Consider the following 18727-nt stretch of genomic DNA (forward strand, 5'->3'; position numbering starts at 1 on the left):
CTGCCCCTGTGAGTTCGATGGCAAGCTTGGTTGCTTGCTTCGTAGGCATTAGTGTCCATGACCTTGTAAGTAGTAGAAGGTTCGCACAACCACGCGATTTGATGATGTGATTCTGGTTAGATCAGTTTACTTCGGGGCATCGAGATGGCTGGGCATTGCAAACAGAGGGCATCAACAGCTAGATTAATCCCTGACAATACATTGTATCATTCCCATTGCCGGAGGTTGTGGACCAATTCCTTCAAGACAACAGGTCTCCTGCAAGCTAGTGATGGCTCAAGCGGCAAGATGTAGCCCTCCAGCAGTTGCCACTAGCCCAGGAGTGGTCGAGGATTTTTGGCATCATTACCCATGTTGGGTAGATTTCATGTTGATAGAGATTGCAGGGAGAAGAAATGTTCGTTGTTTGTTAGGGTGAAGTTTCTCCTGGAAGTTGGTGCTTTGATCAGAATTCCTCTAGACTTGGAGGTGGCGGGATCGTCGTTTGTCACTCTTACAGAGCTCAAACACCTGTCAATTACCAACCTGATTAAGAGGGAGGAATTTGAGATGAAAGGTGTTCAAGATCTGTTAACCGGAATCCAGCACCCGAACAGGCTAGGAACCAACCACATGATTGCTATGGTGGTCTCAGCAGTGGTGCCACGAAACTTGGAAGTAGGAATACACGTCAACTAGGAGATTGGCCATGTGGCCCATCTGTTGGGTTGAACTCAAGGAAAGCAATAAACAAGTGTCTCCCATCGAGCCATCAGATGCCACTTCAGCCAGTAGGGAATTCAAGCCGTTCAAAAGTTGGGGAGCGCATTGTGCCATGTGTCCCTTGCTTATCAACGCAATCGAATCAGGTCAAAGAAATGTTGTTTCATCCAGCTATACCTTAGGCTGAAAGGTTCTCGATAGTGGCTGTGGTGGAACAAGCATAGGTTGATAGGTGTCCTAATCACACTGAGGTGGCAACTGATGATGATACGATGCATGTTCTGGTTCCCAGGTCTGGACACATACCCTTTCAGACATTGTGTCCAAAGAATCTATGGCAGCCTCTATCATTTAGGCTTTCCTTCCTGTTATTTGATAATCATTTTGTAGAAACTGTGGGCTGTAATGGTAGTTTGGTGGGTTGGAGTATGGTCTTCCTAGAGGTTTCGTCTTTCTGTGGTTATCGGGATAGCTCTTGGGCAGTTAGCTGGTCTCTGTAAGTGTTGTCTATACACTTCACTCGTTGGGCCTTGGGGCTTAGTGTGGATTCTTTTGGCCAAGTTGTGTCGTGTATCCCACCAACCGCTCTTGCTGAGGCGGTTTAGGGCTTTTGGCCAAATCATCAGAGAAGCCAACAGCGAGTTCTATTTATTCGGAGGATGCAATCCAGAACGTGCTAGGAATTGAAGGGGAGGACATAGAAGTTGGAGATCCCTTATCCATGATCAAGACGAAGAAGCTCCAAACAGGGATCCTTAGACCTTCAGCCAGTGGAAGAGGTCAGATTGACAAAGTAGAGCAAGCAGGAAATGGCAGTGGAGTTGGACTGAAAGAGATCAAGGGTGGCATTACATGCTCCAGCTTAGGAAGCAGGGACGTATGTCTTCCTTTGTTAGGAAAAGAATGTTGAATGTGGCAAAGATGCTTGGTGTGGGCTTCAATGGGGAGGGGCAATATTTCATGACTTCTGTTAGTTGTATTGAGGCCAAGCAAGCATAGTGCATGGAGGGTGGTCTATGAGCACAATCAAGAAACTGAGAAGCATGTGGGAGCTAGAAGCCTTCAGTCCTCAATCAACTGCAATTGCAGGAGAGGCCAGGGAGAAGAGGGTAGGGTCTAAGCTAGCCATCATACTCCCAATGTTGTCATTTCTTAGGGTATTAGAGGTGTGGGGAGTGATGACAGGAAGCGCAGGGTGAAAGAGATGGTGAGATTGCAAAAGGATATTATTGTGATCCAAGTAGCAAAGGAAAAAAAAAGTTCAGGTTCCCCAGATTAGGATCCTTTGGAGCAATCCACATTATGGCTGGGTGATCAAGCTGCTGTTGGAAGGTCAGGAGGGATTCTATTGATTTGGAATTCCCAATCGTAATCTGAGGAGGAAGTGGTGGAAGGTTTATGGTCATTGTCGGTGATGCTTAATTTGTAGTAGTCAGGGGCTTGCTGGGTTATCACAACAGTTTTTTCTGGCCAAACAACCCGAGGCAACGTCCAGAGTTGTGGTTGGAGTTGGATGAGATCATGAGCAATGGAACATTCCATGGTGCATCGGGGGTGACTGCAACATCCAATTTTCACACGACAATAAATGGGGATCCTGGATCACGACTAACATGAGGGGATTTCTGGAATTCATTGACCGGTGGGAGTTGATAGATCTGCCTTTGCAAGGGGCAGAGACGCAGAGTTCACAGGGTCCAATGACAGTAGCATGAGTAGATTGGACAGGATTTTGGTGAATAGCTTTTGTGAGGAGATGTTCCTAGAATTGAATCTCAAAGCTCTCCCGAGGCCAATCTTTGATCGTTGACCAATTTGCCTTTCTTCGGTGTTGTAGAGTTTGGGTCCTCAACCCTTTAGGTATGAAAATATGTGGCTGTCTTATGCAGATTTCATGGAGCAGATTAATAGTTAGTGGTATTCTATGGTTATTGATACTGTGGTGGGAGTCAGGAGAATGTTCAGTGCGAATCTGAGCAGTTTGAGAGCCAAGCCACTGGTCTGGAACAAGGAAGTTTTTGGTGATATCAACGAAGCAAAAGCAAGTATACTTCAAGAGCTAGCTGATTTGAACAGAGCTGACAAAGTCAGAGGGTTGTCTTTGGACAAAAAATTTGGAATCATCAAGTTAAAGGCAGAGCTGAATGCAGTGATTCACAAAGAGGAGATTCATTGGAGACAAAAGTCAAGAGTGAAGTGGATCAAGGAGGGAGAAAGGAATTTCAAGATTTCCTCAAGATTACCAGCAGAAGGAGAAGATCAAATCAAATAGAGGCTATAAGAATTGGGGAGGTTGTGGCCTCAAAGAAAGATGTGATATGCCAAAGTATTGTCGATTTCTACAGAGATTATATTATGTGGAATTCCAGTTAAGACCAGGCCTTAATGGGATTTAAGTCGAAAGAATGTCAGAGGAAGAAGCTAGTCTGCTGGAAGGAGCCTTTTCAAATAAAGAGGCACCTATCAACAGTATGAGCAATGATACAGCCCCCACAATGGATGGGTAGTCACTGGTGTTTTGCCATCATTACTGCAGTATTCTGCGGATTTGTACTGAGGCCGCTATCAACAGTATGAGTGGTGATACAGCCCCCACAACAGATGGGTTCTCAGTGGTGTTTTTCCATCATTACTGCGGTATTCTGCAAGATGATATTCTAAAAGCGTTTGATGAATGGCACCAAGAGTCAAGGATTTGATGAATGGCACCAAGAGTTATATATTAACTCCATGTTTATCACTCTTAATTCCCAAGAAGCAGGATGTGGAAAATATAAGGGACTTCAAGCCAATCAGTTTAGTGGGCAGCTGTGGAGAGTTGTCGTGCTGGCCAAATGGTGGCGGCGTATCAGTTGCAGGGAATTGTTGTTTCTGAGGGCCGTGCTGTTATCCAAATAGGGTGTCCAAGTGAATGGGTGGGACATCAGAACATGCAGTCAAAACAGAGAATCGGCTGCCTGGAGAGAGATCTTAAGGGGATGGAGGCTATTTCCTTAATAAACGGATACACAATAGGTGATTATTCAAGAATAAGGCTCTGGAGAGAATGCTGGCATTCTGCTTTCCTTTCCAACAACTCTTTGAGTCTCTGTATTGGGTAGGAGGTGACAAAGACGTAGAGCATTCTGGAGGATATAAAAAAGGGGGTATGGTATCGGAACTGAAGTTCAGAAGACACCTCCAGGATGAAGAAATTCTGTCTGGTTCAGATGATGAGCATTCTCGAGTCATGGTACATTGCAAGGTCTGGGATGGATTGCAGAATTTGGATCTTGGAACCATCCAGTTGGTTCTTGGTCCAATCTTACTACAAAGCTTGGAGATCAGGGGCTGGAGAATTGATTGGATTGGCTTTTCAAATGTTTGGGACAGTGAGACACCTTTAAAAATCAACCCATTCTGTTGGAGGGCCTGCCACAGCAAGATTCTCTCATTAGATCATCTGAAGAACATAGGTATGAATTTTCCAAATAGATGTGAGATGTACAAGAGGGAGGAGACATTAGATCACTTATTTGTTCTAGTGTGATGTTGTCAAGTATTTGGAACACCATCTGTTTGAAGTTCAGGGTCCAGTGGGTACTGCCAGCCTCAGTTGGCGATCATTGTTCGTGGGAGGTTTGGGCTCGGGACCCTAGCTGTAAGCTATTGTGGAGATTAATCCTCAAGGCTGCCTTGTGGACATTTTGGTTAGATGAGCTCATCCTTATCATTGGCAGTAGAGTGGGGTAATGTGTAAATCAGTCACTCTGGTTTGCAACCTGGGCTGACTTCAGCTAGATGGAGGAGGCTTTATCAAGTGGCTTGCATGCAAAAGAGGTGGAGGGTTGGCGATGTCCCCCGGGGGGAAATTTCGTATGTAATTTCGATGGTGCTTAATTTAGAATCCCGGGCCAACTTTGATTGGCAGTGTGTCTAGGGACAACTAAGGGCCAGTGCTTCTGCAGCTATTGGGTCCGGCTGGATTAGAAGATCCCAATTTTGCGAAGAAGCTTACATGGTCCTGCAATGCATAAAAATTGCAATTCCAAGCAGTTCAGCCCTATAGTCTTCAAGTGAGACTCACAGAATGCCATTAAACGGGTAAATAGTGGCAGCCGCCTTGGAGATTGATGGCCAGTTTTTTCCTTAATCAGTGATTAAGGGAATCTATCAAGGTGGAATTTGTCCATGTTCTTTGATCTTTGAATGACGAGGCTGATTCATTGGCCAAGGAGGGAATCAGTCACAGGGATCTGATGATCGTGGATGACTAGGCAAGTGGTTAATGCCTGTGCCATTCACTCCCGAATCGGGATCAGCTTCATTTTGTCATAGCAATCTAGGGTTTGTTGAAGTTTTAGCTGTGTGTTGCGTGCCTGTAGTTGTGTATGTAATTGTCTTTTTTTTACAGAGTGTATTTTTATGTTCCGGAGGGTGTTGTTTGTGAGCCATACGGACTTTTGTTTGTTCAGTTTAATAAAAGAGCCATTCATAGGGGAAAAAACAGAAAAGGGAAATAAACTGGTGGTCTGACTCAACATACAGGTGTGGCCTGACTGGATCAGCCTGCTTTTTGAGGCTGTTGATCCTCATTGTGGGGCCTACCTTTTGCAAGGTATGACTCGTACGCAACTAGCATGTTTGTGGAAAGATGGGCTGCATGGCCGGTTAGCATACAAATGTCTGTTGGTGATCAGTTCTCTTCCTCAAAACAATCCTCGATAGGCCTCAAGTGGACATCTGGGTGAAGCAAATAACTCTTTAGTTAATCCTTCAACTCTTCATTTGCTTCCCCCCCAGCAGAATTTTTGGAGTTTAGGGAAATGATGCACAGCCCCCTATTGATTAATTTACACCCTTTTTGGAATTGGAATAGTTTACATGAATCCTGTAGGTTTAAAATGAAATGGACTTGTCCTTGTAGGCGTAGATGGTTTTGTCGTGTGCAATGGGGACCAAGAACTGCTTAGGAGTGAGTTGGTACAAGTTGAAGGTTCTAAAAGGGCATGGAGAATGCCCAAAAGGACATAGGTGGAGATAGTGAGAAAAGACTTGATTTATAACCGAAGTTATGGCTCTTGATAGAGTAGAGTTATAGCTCCTGATAGAGAGGAACATGTTTCATGTAGCAAACTCCAATTAATTGGGATTAAGGCTCAGATGATGATGATGAGGTAGCACTTGATACTTCTAATGCTTTTGAAGTTTGATATTTGTCTGTACTAAATTTGGAGATGTACGAAGTGCTGATTATTATTATTATTTTTTTTAAAATGTTGTTTTCGGAATTCACTTGTGAGAGATTCAGTTTTGTAATATTTTCATGATAAATAAGTGTGGGGTCCTGATACATCAGGACACACCAACTTCCTGATGTACTAGTTTCTACAAGTTGGGTTAGTGATTGGTTGCTCTAAACTGTTTGGATCCATTGTTGATGCGGAATACCCTAAAATTATTCCACTCTGGAGTTATCTCATTCTACCTGTAGCAGATAAGTGGATGGTTGAGAGAAAAATACAGCATAAGTTATGCCTGTGATCTTCCAATCTTGAAGAATTTTGGGACACCCCCTATTGGCAGAGGGGTGTCGTATCAATGGTGTGGATCAGCAAACTGTGGGCCCCACTTAAAAGCTTCCAGCCTCTTGGCACTAATTCACGTCCTGGTGCATTAGGACTATGTACTTCGTCATTTGTTATAAATGCATGCCTGAAGGTCTGTGAGGCAGCCCAACGTATGCTTTTGGCAGACATGCAGCTAATCCGACTCCATGTCATTCATTTAAAGCTTTTTGGCGGCAAATTGGTTCCCTGTCATGGTTGTTTGATTGTCTTCTTATTTTTTGGACTTGGTGCATATAGGTATAAGGGTGTGATGACAGAGGATGTGCCTCGGATATTTGAAGCTGTTTTTGAATGCACTCTTCAGGTGATGATTTAAATCTTAAAATCTTATTTAATTTATTAATTTGTATTTTTATGGATAATGCAGATATTTAGATCTTAAATTGGGCATTTGCCTTTGTATGTATCTGCTGGTTTTCCAACAAATGGGCAGTGCAAAATAATCGTTTATTTTATGCAGATGATTACAAAGAATTTTGAAGATTACCCAGAGCATCGCCTGAAATTTTTTTCTTTGTTACGTGCTATTGCCACACATTGCTTCCATGCTTTGATTCACTTGTCTAGTCAGGTTAGTATAGAACATAACCTCAGTGCTGCATTTATGCATATCTGCTCATCGGGATGCACATGCCCTTGTTTGAATATTTGTTTGTAGATTCGATGCTTTTATGACGAGGTCCTTTTAATTTTTAGTACGGTGCTTTTATGTTGCTATTTTTGGTCTGGACCAGCAATTGAAGCTTGTCATGGATTCTATCATCTGGGCATTTCGGCACACTGAAAGGAATATTGCTGAAACCGGTCTCAACCTTTTGTTGGAGATGCTGAAGAACTTTCAGGTGCAAATCACTTCTGTCCTTTGGATCTTAGTTTCTATTTAGTTTTCTTATTTGTTGATGTTGTCTGTTGCCAGGTTTCAGAGTTCTGTAATCAATTCCACAGGACCTACTTTCTAACAATTGTGCAAGAGATTTTTGCTGTCTTAACAGACACATTCCATAAACCTGGTTTCAAGCTGCATGTGTTAGTGCTGCAGCACTTGTTTTGCCTGGTAATAAATCATTTCATCTTTTCTGTTTAGAGTAAATCTATGCTACAAGGAAACTCTATTTTTGAGATTGTTGTTGTGCCCATTGTTATCAGAATCGCACGATCTGCAATATGAATCATATGATTCATATCATATCATATGGGTATAATATTTGAATTGTACACCCAAATCACAAATCCCAAATAATCGTACGAATTGTACGATACTCGTATCGAATCATATGAATCGTACGATAATCGTAGATTACATAAACGGGCCAACAATTACTTAAAAAATAGTAAATATTTTTTATTCAATTTTTTCTTCTTTCTTTGTACCCTTTTGCTCATAAAACATGAAAAAGGCCTCCCATAGTGGCATTCAAATCCATTGTGAATATATCCTCTTCTTTTTTTTTTTTTTTTTTTTTTGAGAGAGAGAGAGAGAGAGAGAGAGAGAGAGAGACTTAGGGGTTTTGATATTCAAAAACCCAAAGCAAAGAAATCAAGATACTATTCACAATGGATTTGAATGCCATTTTTTCTAACATGATTTTTCACTTCAGAAATGTACAAAAGAACAAAATTATTACATGACTCTTGTATGGTTTTTTATATAAATATTTCGAAAGGCAACAAAAGAAAACAAAGGAAAATGACAAGAATCCTTTAATATCATGATATCTATACCATATACATTTTCTCAATTGATAATTTTATGATATGTATTACTTTTTTGTTACATGTTGATGGGAAATGGATGATTAATCAGTTTTTAATATTTTCTGATTTCTTATATTTTTTTCATTTGTTTTTGGTATGTATTGTTTTAAAAGCAGAAAAAATCTTATGATTTAGAATACTATTTGCAATTCAATATGATTCTACCCCTTTTACGATTTGTGATATGATAATGATTTTTACAACATTGGTTGTGCCCAACAATGCCGTGTTAGACACATGTCGGACTCATCATTAGGTTCTTTTCTTTTTGTATTTAGTGGCATTTGTAAACTTTTATATAGTTAAATGGATGTTTTAGCTGTTCAGATAAAATAGCCTTTTCCTAGCTATTTGGGTTCAGCTATATGATTCCAATTCTCTAGTCAATCCTTTTCAAATCCCTATCATTGGTAAGTGAAGGACCCTTCATATCTCTTCTCACCACCTGGATACAAGGCCTTTTTTGGTCTACCTCTCATCCTCTTTTCAGTCCCTTCAACCCTCATCAATGTTCCCCTTCTATGGAAGCTGTCTCCTGTCTTCGTCGCACATGACAGAACCATCTCAACCTACTCTCCATCATTTTCTCTTTTTCAGACATCTCCTTGGCTGCTTCATATGATCTCATTACTAATTTTACCTTCCTAGTCTTCCTACACATATCTCAACATCCTCATCTATGCAATGGCTAATGGATGCTCATTCTGCCTTCTGTCTGCCACCTAATGTTGTCCGTCTAATAGTTGTTGTATGAAAAGCTTTCAGAAATTATAGCCATGTTGTGATCACATGACACTTGGAAGGCATATCTACAGTTCATTGACTCAGTTCTAACATCCTTATCAATCTCCCTGTCCTTTCGAATAATAGAGCCAAGGTAAAGAAACAAATCACTTTGGTGAATTTCTTGACTTTTCAACTTTTAACTAAAAATTCTCTATAATTGTTCCTACCAAAGTTGCATTTTAAATAATCCATCTACATTCTGCTAAGTTTTGAACTTTTAGACTATAGAGCCTTCCCCCAAACATCCTATGTAGCATCTGGTACCCTCTAGTGTTGACCAATTCCCCGTCATATGTGGAAACATAGACCAAGGGACCTCGTCGTGGATCAAGGTATCCCAAATCGGTTAACAGCCTATATGTAATGGTAACAGTCATAACAGTTACGTGTTATGGGGCCGAAACGACTGCAACGGCCGTTATAGAAAGAACAGGCCGTAACGGCCCTGTAACAGTCCCATTAGCACTCCTGTAACAGTGTTTTTTTTTTTTTTTAAAGATTATTATTATTATATATATATTTTTTTTGTGGGGGGGGATGTTCTCTTTCCTCTCACAAATCAGCCTTGGTTTCTGACTGCTATGAGTTGATTAGTGGCCAGTTGTCTGGAACATTGTTTGCAGAAGGAACTTACTCGATTGGGAAATTGCCGAATATGCTGATCTTTTGGACTGCCTATCAGCCATCCAGCCATCTCCTGATGTCGACAGCTTGAGATGGAAACCTGATAAGAAAGGAGCATTCTCTGTTAGCTCCCTATTCAGCTTTCTGACGGCCGTCAGCCCCACTGATCAGCCTAACCACGTTCCTGTTTTGTGGAGGTACGCTGCTCCTCCCAGGATCGTGGCTGTTGGCTGGCTAGCAGGTAGAAAGAAGATTCTCACAATTGACAATCTCAGGCAAAGAGGGATGATCATTCTGAACATTTGTCTTTGCTGCATGCGGGAAGCAGAATCGGTTGACCACCTTCTTGTCAACTGCCCGTTTATCCAATCTGTTTGGGCTGGTTTCTTTCGCTGTTTCCACGTTTATTGGTGTTTTCCGGAGAAGATCGACGCTCTGCTCTCAGCGTGGCACAGGGTGCATATAGGCAAATCCAAAACCAAGCTTTGGAGGATGGCGCTCCTAGTGGCCTGGTGGTTCGTGTGGGAAGAGTGAAACAATCGCTGTTTTAGGGACAGGGCTAATTCTGCTGATTTCGTTTTGTCTAAGGCTAAAAGAGCTGTTTTAGAATGGGCTGCTAATGTTGCTTCTCATAAAGATAGCGATTTTCTTTTTCTAGGTTACTAGCCTCCGATCTGCTATCTCAGCGGATTGTCTTTGTTTCTCTTTTCTGGTTTTCTTTAATAATATCGTCTTCTTTCAAAAAAAACCAACACCAGATCATCTGCAAGAACATACATTGAGGAACCTCATCTTGGAAGCTAGGTTAATTTATTCTTTCTTTTTTTAGGACATTTAGGTTAATTTACTCATAGCATGCCCAAAAAGGTAAAGGCTTAGTGCTGACCCTTGATGAGGGCCATCGGTAATAGGTACTCTTCAGTTTCATCACAGGTCTCTTTGCTTTCAACCATGTGAAACAGTGAAAGTACCCTCATCAATATCTTTAAGGCTGTTAATATATCCTCTTGCAATCCCTTTCCTTATAACCCACCATGTTACCTACCTAGGTACTCTATTCTATGCTTTCTTTAGGTTTATGAACACCATGTGTGGATTTGTCCTCGTAAGTAGAAAATAGCTACAGTTGTTGATCTCCAAGTTGTGAAGTGAAACTGATGTGTACTGTACTGATATTGTTCATTCCACCATCCTCACCTAGAGACCTCTCCTAGAGATTTATGGTGTCTCATAAATTAGGTCCCCTCATGTTGCATCATTTTCTGCATGTCAGTTGTTCTTTTTTTTTTTTTTTTTTTTTTTTTTGCAAATATTCCATGGTGCATATTGACTTCTCATTTGGCCATTTCTTTTCCTACAAAAAATTATTAGAAAGACTGGTCAACCAAAGTAATCTGATTTTGCACAAATATCTTCCGCACTTGTATGGATGTCATCCGTCCTCACAACCTTTATGTCTCCAATCCGAGTTTTGTGATAATGAACTTCTTCCCAATCCTTCAGGATATGTGGCCTCTCCTAATTCAATGTCAATGTTCACATCTTCATTTAACATCTCGAAGTGGCATCTCCATCTCTCCTCAGTACTATATCTTTCACCATGTCCTGATCTACACCCTTGACTTATCCAATTTGATTTATGCGATCTTGTTTGTCTCACTTTTGCTAGTTGTGGATCTATCTTCCATAACCTCCACTATTTTAACCTTCAAGTCCTACAACTCTCTCTGCACCATTCATAATGTCTTTCGTAGTGTGCAACAATTTGTAGCCATCACTAATCTCTTCTTTTGCTCCTTCTAACCTTGCCACTCACAAGCATGCTATTTCAAACATTCTCATTTTCATGGTGTCCACTGATGCCATTCTTTTACCTGACAAAGTTCCCACATTTGAAGTGGTGAGATGGATTTTCATTGTCTGGACTTGCTTCTTTGCTCAGAATTGTCCAGCCTGGGCTCTGGTGCGAGAACCCTTATTTTCCACCACAACTGGGTTTGAAATTGTGGCATGTCGCTTCTTCAAAACACCTGATACCTGCTCACATTTTGCCATAATTAGGTTTTCAAAGTGCTATATACGAATCAGGATTCATTACTATTTGGACAACTGGTTCTCTGCTTGCTATGAACCCTCCAATTCGGTGCAGTCTGACATGAACCCTCAATACCCAGGTCACCACTGTTAAGTGGAATTGGTACTAAGAAGAAATTCTGTATTGTATGCACATATAATTAGATGATATTACATTTCCAGAATAATTTATATTCCTATACAGATGAGGCCCAACCAATTTGTTCATTTGCTGTGCCACTTGGTGGATGTTAACACCCAAAATCTCCCCTTCAGATGATCCAGGTGTCCGATTATTCTTCCATTAACTTCGTACTGTTTGTCAACTAATTGTCTGGCATGGGAGATATATGGCCATGGCCATCACATGATGGGTCCCACCAGACCCATAGTTTTAGGTGGAAGGTGGCTCAGCCACCTGCAACTTGGCACAGATGAGACAGCCATTTTGTTTGATCCATCATTTTATAATGCTTCTTCAGTTGCATGCTCATTCTTGAGGGGCAGATATTTGAATGTGTTGCATTTTCAGGTGGACTCGGGCTCATTGACTGAGCCTTTGTGGGATGCTGCTACGGTTCCTTACCCCTATCCAAATAATATGATGTTTGTTCGAGAGTACATTATAAAACTGTTGGGTACATCATTTCCAAACATGATAACAGCAGAGGTTAGGATCAGCTTTCAGATCCCCTTGTCCTTTTGCTCTCTTCTCTGAAACTCTTGTCTGAATTTCGGTACCCTTGCAGGTCACACAATTCGTGAATGGGCTGTTCGAGTCGAGAAATGACCTCTCCACGTTCAAGAACCATATCCGTGACTTCCTGGTGCAATCAAAAGAATTTTCAGCTCAGGTTATCTTTCTGTTGCCTACATTGGTGCTAGAATTGTGTAGAAAGTTATGTACTTACTTTTCTGAAAGGGTAACACCAAGGCAGTCTACTTGCCGTAGTAGATGTTCCAATCATTCCTGTCTGAAGTGTACAAGCTGGGCTGTACATATCATGTGCCTCGCTGTTTACGCACTGTATCCCAAACATCAGGCTTATCCTGTCCTCAGGTGTGCCACACATCTTTTGAAAAATGTAGGCTAAAAACATGACCAGACCTTCAACTTGCATGTGTAGCCCACCTGATGAGCAGACCTTACTGATTTTTTGCCAGTATACATGATGGAGCCCACCAGATGAATAGCTAGGAAATTCTGGTATGCTAGTCCTCATCCCATTGACTTCGATCTGGTTTTAATGCAAAAACCCACCACCTGCAGGACAACAAGGATCTTTATGCAGAAGAAGCAGCAGCTCAGAGGGAAAGGGAACGCCAACGGATGCTTACTATCCCGGGTCTTATTGCCCCGAGTGAGCTACAAGACGAGATGGTGGATTCGTAACCGGAACAACCTCCCAATGCTAATTTCATCAGATTTTCACTCCCGTGAAATCTCAGAGCGCTCTGCCATGGCCGTCAGATTTTCTCTCGAGGTAACGAGATCAGCGCCCATTTTTCTCTTTATTTTTCCATTATATGCCTCTCATTAGGTTGGAGGGATAGCGAAGGTGTGACACCCTGCAAGAGCTGTTCTGTAGACTGCTGGTGATACTCGAAGGACTGTTTGTTGTCGGTTGAAGTAAGAGGGATGGCTCTTGATCAAGGTAGGAAATTTGCTAATATAGAGTTGTGTAGTGGGCCATTGCCCGGCCAACCAGAATCTGGTAGGTTTTCTGTTTTTGGGTTCGTCCCAGCGGGGATGCAATGCGACTGTAGCCATTTAGAAAGATGGTGATGATGATGTGTTTGGTGTATTTTAACCTGGGTGGGGTTTGCAGAAATGAGTTCCGTTTAAAATATATTGTAGTTTTCTCGGGTATTGTAATGTCATTCATCTTCTCTTTTTAATCTTGTATTGGCGGAGTACCTATGAAAAAGCCCAAGCACCACCATTGTAGAACAGTGCCGCTTGGGCTTTGATTGACTTGGTGGGCCACGTGAGAAGAGGGTGCCATACTCGGAATTTGTAGGTTCTTTTATTTTTCCTTGAGCACGCATATACATGCAGGATTCTATACACTACAATGTAAGATGGTGATATGTCGAAAATTATCTTGATGGGATGCGTTTGTGATCCTTCATACATGGTGTACAGATAGATGGTTCAAGACTCAAGAGAGTGCCATAATGGTACCTTTTGATGAAATCCGATCATTGTGGATCCCATCAGTTAAATGGTTTGCATCACAGAATGGTGCAGAGGTTGTTGCAGCAGCCGGCCCACCACTTCGAGCCCTCCAAGGGCCTGTCCTTTCATGGATAGGCGGAGATCCAAAGTTCCTTCTGGAGGTTGTAGCAAGCCAGTTATTATTCAATAGGAAGAGCCCTGTGGGAAATATGCATAGGTAGGAAGCAAGGAAACAGAGAAAAAATAAAATAAAGATTAAAAAAAAAAAAATTTAAAAAAAAATCGGAGAATTACAACAAGGCTAAGAGGTTGTTTGGGTTTGGATGCAGAGACGTGCATTGCACTTGCCATCTTGCGACAGCATTTAACCGATTGGTTAAAATGTGTTTATCCAGCAAAATCCAATAGATCCATCCTGAAGGCCCAGCCTTGCTAATTAAAAAATTAGGCACGGCCATGCTCATTTCGAGGCTTACTCAAAGGGTGGGATTGTACGTGCTCAAAACCATTCCACGGAGCACTTCTATCTCTTGACCTTTAACTATTTGCAAGAATACCACCAACTAATATATAAATATTTCATCCTCCTCTCATCTCAAGCAATTCATCACACGCTTCTCTAGAGAGAGGCATCTGTCCAATTCAAGCTATGAATTTTATCTCAATCATCAAGCTTTTAACTTATACATCCATTGAAGGTATCGTAACAATTCAAGTTGATTAAAGTAGAGTTGGGATTTGAGATCCATAATCTTCTTTTGAGTAATAACACTCATTTTTTCTTCTCAAATCTCCCAGATGTATCTCCCACATGTACAACGGTTCCTATATTGCAATTTACTTTGCTTTCTTTATTGCACTAGTTCCTTCATATAAACCCCATGGTTCTTTTTGGGTGATTATTTGGCGTATGCTCTTTTGCCTTAATGAGCTTTTGGATCCTCGCACATTAGAATTCCGATCTCTTTTATATAAGTAACCTACTCAATTATGGTTGATATGAGCAAGTTCTCTCTACGATCATTGCTGAACTTGAGCTTTACTATTACTTCCTTTCCTGTTTCACCAATTACTATTTCATCAAATCACCATCAAAGTAAATGATCGCAATGTAAATTGCATGACCAGTAAATTATTGGAACCAAAAGTAAATGATTGGAATGTAAATTGTGGAAAATAAATATGGATAAGTAAATGGACTAGAACAAAAATCCCCAAAATTCAAAAAACAAAAAATGTTGCAAGTAGGGCATCACTTGGTAAAAGTGAAATCCCTGGTGAAATGGTTAAACTTGTGAATGCCTGAATGCCCCTGCCATGCATTGACTCCCATGACCCTGCTTTCCTTCTGTTTGAGGGTGTGGTGTTGACTCAAGAATTTTGTGTATTTGACGTAGAGTTGCCACTAGCCAATTAGCTTAGAATTGCAGGATCAATTAGATTTCATAGAATCATGATGGGCCAGGGATTTTGAAGACTCACATGAAAGATTTACCCTTTTTATTGGCATGTGAGCAGAATTCCGTGTAAGGGGCTTTGGTAAGGTAGAAGGAAGGTACGAGGCACCCTTCTTTGCAGGCATAAAAATCAGTCTATACTTTGTAGGGTTTTATTTTATCTTTTGAAAATTTTAAGTTCTAGAATGATTTTATTGCTAATCATTGTGGACAAGGTCCAAAAACGACTAGGAAAACTAAATACACGATTCTAACCACCTCCCAGGCAATCACAATGGATCGACCAGGGAGACGATTCGAGGAGGTGAGGATTAGAAACGAAAGAGAAATACTTAACAAAACCCAACTTAGTTATGGGTTGAGACAGTTTTGCTTACATAAACCATAATTGGGGAATGGACTATTAAAAATAGACCCAAAGATTATTAACCCAATGTTTCTGATGTGTCAGGGTCTGAAAGTTCTGCAAGAGATATCATACGCCTAAAAGTTGTTTAAAGAAAAGCATGACCAATATGAAAAGAAAAATGTCATAAATAATTATAAAAGAGTAAAAAGTAGTAAATGATGTTGAGCTAGAATGACTGTCAAATGGAGATGTGAGAAGGGGAAGAAATGACTTGAATTTTTTTTATGGAGAGATGGTCATATATCTTCAATCCGGATCTTAGTCTACATGATTTAGACTGTTAAGATGGCTTGTGTTGGTTGTGTTCACTTATCATATGTTGGATTAGCTTGGATGTGATTTAAAGTTTAGATGAGTGGCTTAAATAGATGGGATAAACTACTTAGCTAGATTATGTTGGAATGGATGGGTTGGATAGTAGGTTAGATTGGGATGGGTAAGATGGTAAGGTTAGATCGGGTTATATGGATGGGATGGGTTGAAAAGCTAGGTTAGATTAAGTTGGATGGGTTGGATAGTTTGGATGGGTAGGTTAGGTTAGGTTGCATGGGTTGGATGGATTGGATGTGATGGTTAATTCTAGGAGACTTGTAAAAAATTGGGTGAAGAGAATGGGTGTCCTTTGAGAAAATGAATGTTGTCTAGAGAATGAGAGGGTTAGGAGGATTATAGTTAAGGCCAATGGCATTCTTTTAATAAGTAGATAATGAGCAAAATTTCATGCGGCAAGCTTTGATTGGCTATTAGAATTCCTAGGGACTTGACAATTCCTCATTAGTTGCTAGAGTGGTAGATTGTGTAATTTGGAGGAAGTCTGAGGGCATTTAGTGTGGGCAAAAATCTAATTTACGCCTATAGTTGTTCCGTCTTTGGATGCATCTTCTCCCACTTAACAGTTTACCTAATATTTCATGAGACTACGGGTTGATTTTTAGGTGGGTGGAAATCTAATTTTCGCCGATGCTATTTGCATTGTGCCATCTCATTAAAATGCTCCTCTCTTATTATGGGTTGATTTTTAGTACCGTTGGGCTCATTAGAGAAATAGTTCAATAACTTTTCAATGGGATTGGAATCACCTTATTTAGATGATATAATCCTTAAGAAGTTGGGAAAAAGTTTCTGGTGGTGGGACCCTCATTACTTACAGAGTCAGTTATACACAACTTTGTTAAATTGGCTAGATCTCTCTTGACACTAATTGAATATGAGTGATCGTAGGCTCATTGAAAAGATAATTTGATGAGCTTTCTAATAAACTATAAATCACCTTGATGCTGGTATGAGAAGACTAGTAACAAGCAAAGCGAGTCCTGGGCTAGCATGGATTGGGTTGGGGGGGAGTTTTTGAAATTCAGGTTTCATGTTCTATTAAGATGAATGGGATTTAAACCTTAAATATGCCTATGAAGCATAAGATGCGACTAAATCTCTGATTTTAATAGTAAGCCCGTAAGGACCTTCTAAGGTCAGTAATTAAACCTAAGGGTTGATAACCCTAAGTGCAGGGCTACAATGCAGTAATAACTCAGTGAGACCAAGGTCGAATCCACACGGAATGGGGAACATTGCTAGAACTAGTCTAAAGCTAACCAGTGAAGTATAAAAGGGTTTTAAATCAAATGACAAAAGATTAAAGATTAAAAAAAAAATCACTTATATCAATCACAATATCTAACTCACTAATTTAATTTTTATAAATGATTTGGAATCGAAGTCATATACTATCCAATCAGAAAATACTATTAAAACAAATACAAAAACCAATATCACATGAATTTAGTTGAATGATTCTCTCATGAAGAACTCAGACATCAATCGCAGAGAATTAAGAGCATCTATTGTAACCATGGTTTACAATAGATTAATCAATTATACAGATTGATTCATTCTCTAATCAAGTTAAGCAATTGTTCATTCAAAATATCCGTTGTAACCGTAGTATACAGTGAATCAAGGAAATAAATAACTTAAAACTTTCATAAAGAAAATTCAAACCAATTCAATTTAATATCATCATTCAAACCATTGTTATTAAATTAAATAATGTAATTAACTACATGCTTCATCCATTAGCTTTAGCTAAGAGATTATCCTAACATGATTAGCATCTTAGAATAAAAATTAAAGATAAACATAAAAGATAAATTAGAACTGAAGGATTGTAGAAGAATGATGACCCTGTAGAAGCTCCACCACCCCTTGGTTTTTCTCTCAAGCCCTAATTCGTATTTAGAATAGCTTTAAACACCAATTTAAATAGGAAAAATCTGTACCGACTTCAAATTTCTGCACTTTTGTTATACTTTGGTCGTACTGATTGCCATCAGTCACACAAAACATTACTTCGATCGTACCGAAATGGTCTTTAGATTGCAGCTAAATTTTTTCGAAAAATATATGAAGTCTTTGTCTCTTTTAGGTAGGATCGAACTCTCCTTCGGTGGCACCGAACCTAACTTCAGTCACACCTGACTGTTGAGCCAAATTAAGTATGAAAATCATTATTTCTTGCTGGACTATTTTGCGCACTTTTGGTCGGACCGAATTAACTTCAGGTGGGACTGAACACTATGTTATTTTTATTATTAGACTGTGTAATTTTCTAGACATTTCTCTCTCATTTGACACTTGATTTTCTCGGTTCTTTAGCACATAAAATCTTCAATATTATCTTCTAAATATCCAATTCTTCATCACCTTCAAGCTTGATCTTTAAAAAAATAAAGCTTTAAATCATCAATTTAAGCATGTACTCATCCTTGGATCTAAAATTGCATCACTTATAGAAAACATATCTAATTAGATTAACTAATCACTTAAATGCAATCAAATCTAATGCAGCTAAGGAGATAAATATGAAATATTTAGTCGTTATCACAACCCTAACCAGCATTTTGCTAGTCCTGAGCAAAACATGCGAAAAATATTTCGAAAATAAATGAATGGATTCATATAAACTCAAGTAATTCTAAAAATAATCAAAATTATAGAAATTTAAGGTACATTAATGGAAAACACAACTTTTACCTAAACTCTAACACTTGGTAAATATCCTAGTTAAGTTCAAAGTATTAGTCCTATAATTAAACAAATTCTAAACATTGAATTTCATAGGTGAGAAGTGAAATAT

The 18727-nt window shown here is 39.9% G+C and overlaps 1 protein-coding gene and 1 long non-coding RNA gene across 2 annotated transcripts in view; one reads left to right on the forward strand and one right to left on the reverse strand.

Moving 5' to 3' along the window:
- LOC131221319 (protein EXPORTIN 1A-like) overlaps positions 1 to 13448 on the forward strand; it is a 100801-nt gene extending 87353 nt beyond the window's left edge. The window contains exons 26-32 of the mRNA XM_058216536.1: positions 6549 to 6615; positions 6772 to 6882; positions 7046 to 7153; positions 7228 to 7365; positions 12082 to 12219; positions 12299 to 12403; positions 12820 to 13448. Of these exons, the coding sequence (XP_058072519.1) occupies positions 6549 to 6615; positions 6772 to 6882; positions 7046 to 7153; positions 7228 to 7365; positions 12082 to 12219; positions 12299 to 12403; positions 12820 to 12942 (790 nt within the window). The 3' untranslated portion in view covers positions 12943 to 13448. The remainder of the gene's footprint in view (positions 1 to 6548; positions 6616 to 6771; positions 6883 to 7045; positions 7154 to 7227; positions 7366 to 12081; positions 12220 to 12298; positions 12404 to 12819) is intronic.
- On the reverse strand, positions 10750 to 11225 carry LOC131221320 (uncharacterized). The gene is made up of 2 exons (XR_009159189.1): positions 11093 to 11225; positions 10750 to 11031 (listed from the first exon to the last, which is right to left on the reverse strand). It is a non-coding gene; the product is annotated as an uncharacterized LOC131221320 (long non-coding RNA).
- Positions 13449 to 18727: the final 5279 nt, after the last annotated feature.

The sequence above is a fragment of the Magnolia sinica genome, chromosome 12 (assembly GCF_029962835.1).
Source record: "Magnolia sinica isolate HGM2019 chromosome 12, MsV1, whole genome shotgun sequence".
In the NCBI taxonomy this organism is placed as follows: domain Eukaryota; kingdom Viridiplantae; phylum Streptophyta; class Magnoliopsida; order Magnoliales; family Magnoliaceae; genus Magnolia; species Magnolia sinica.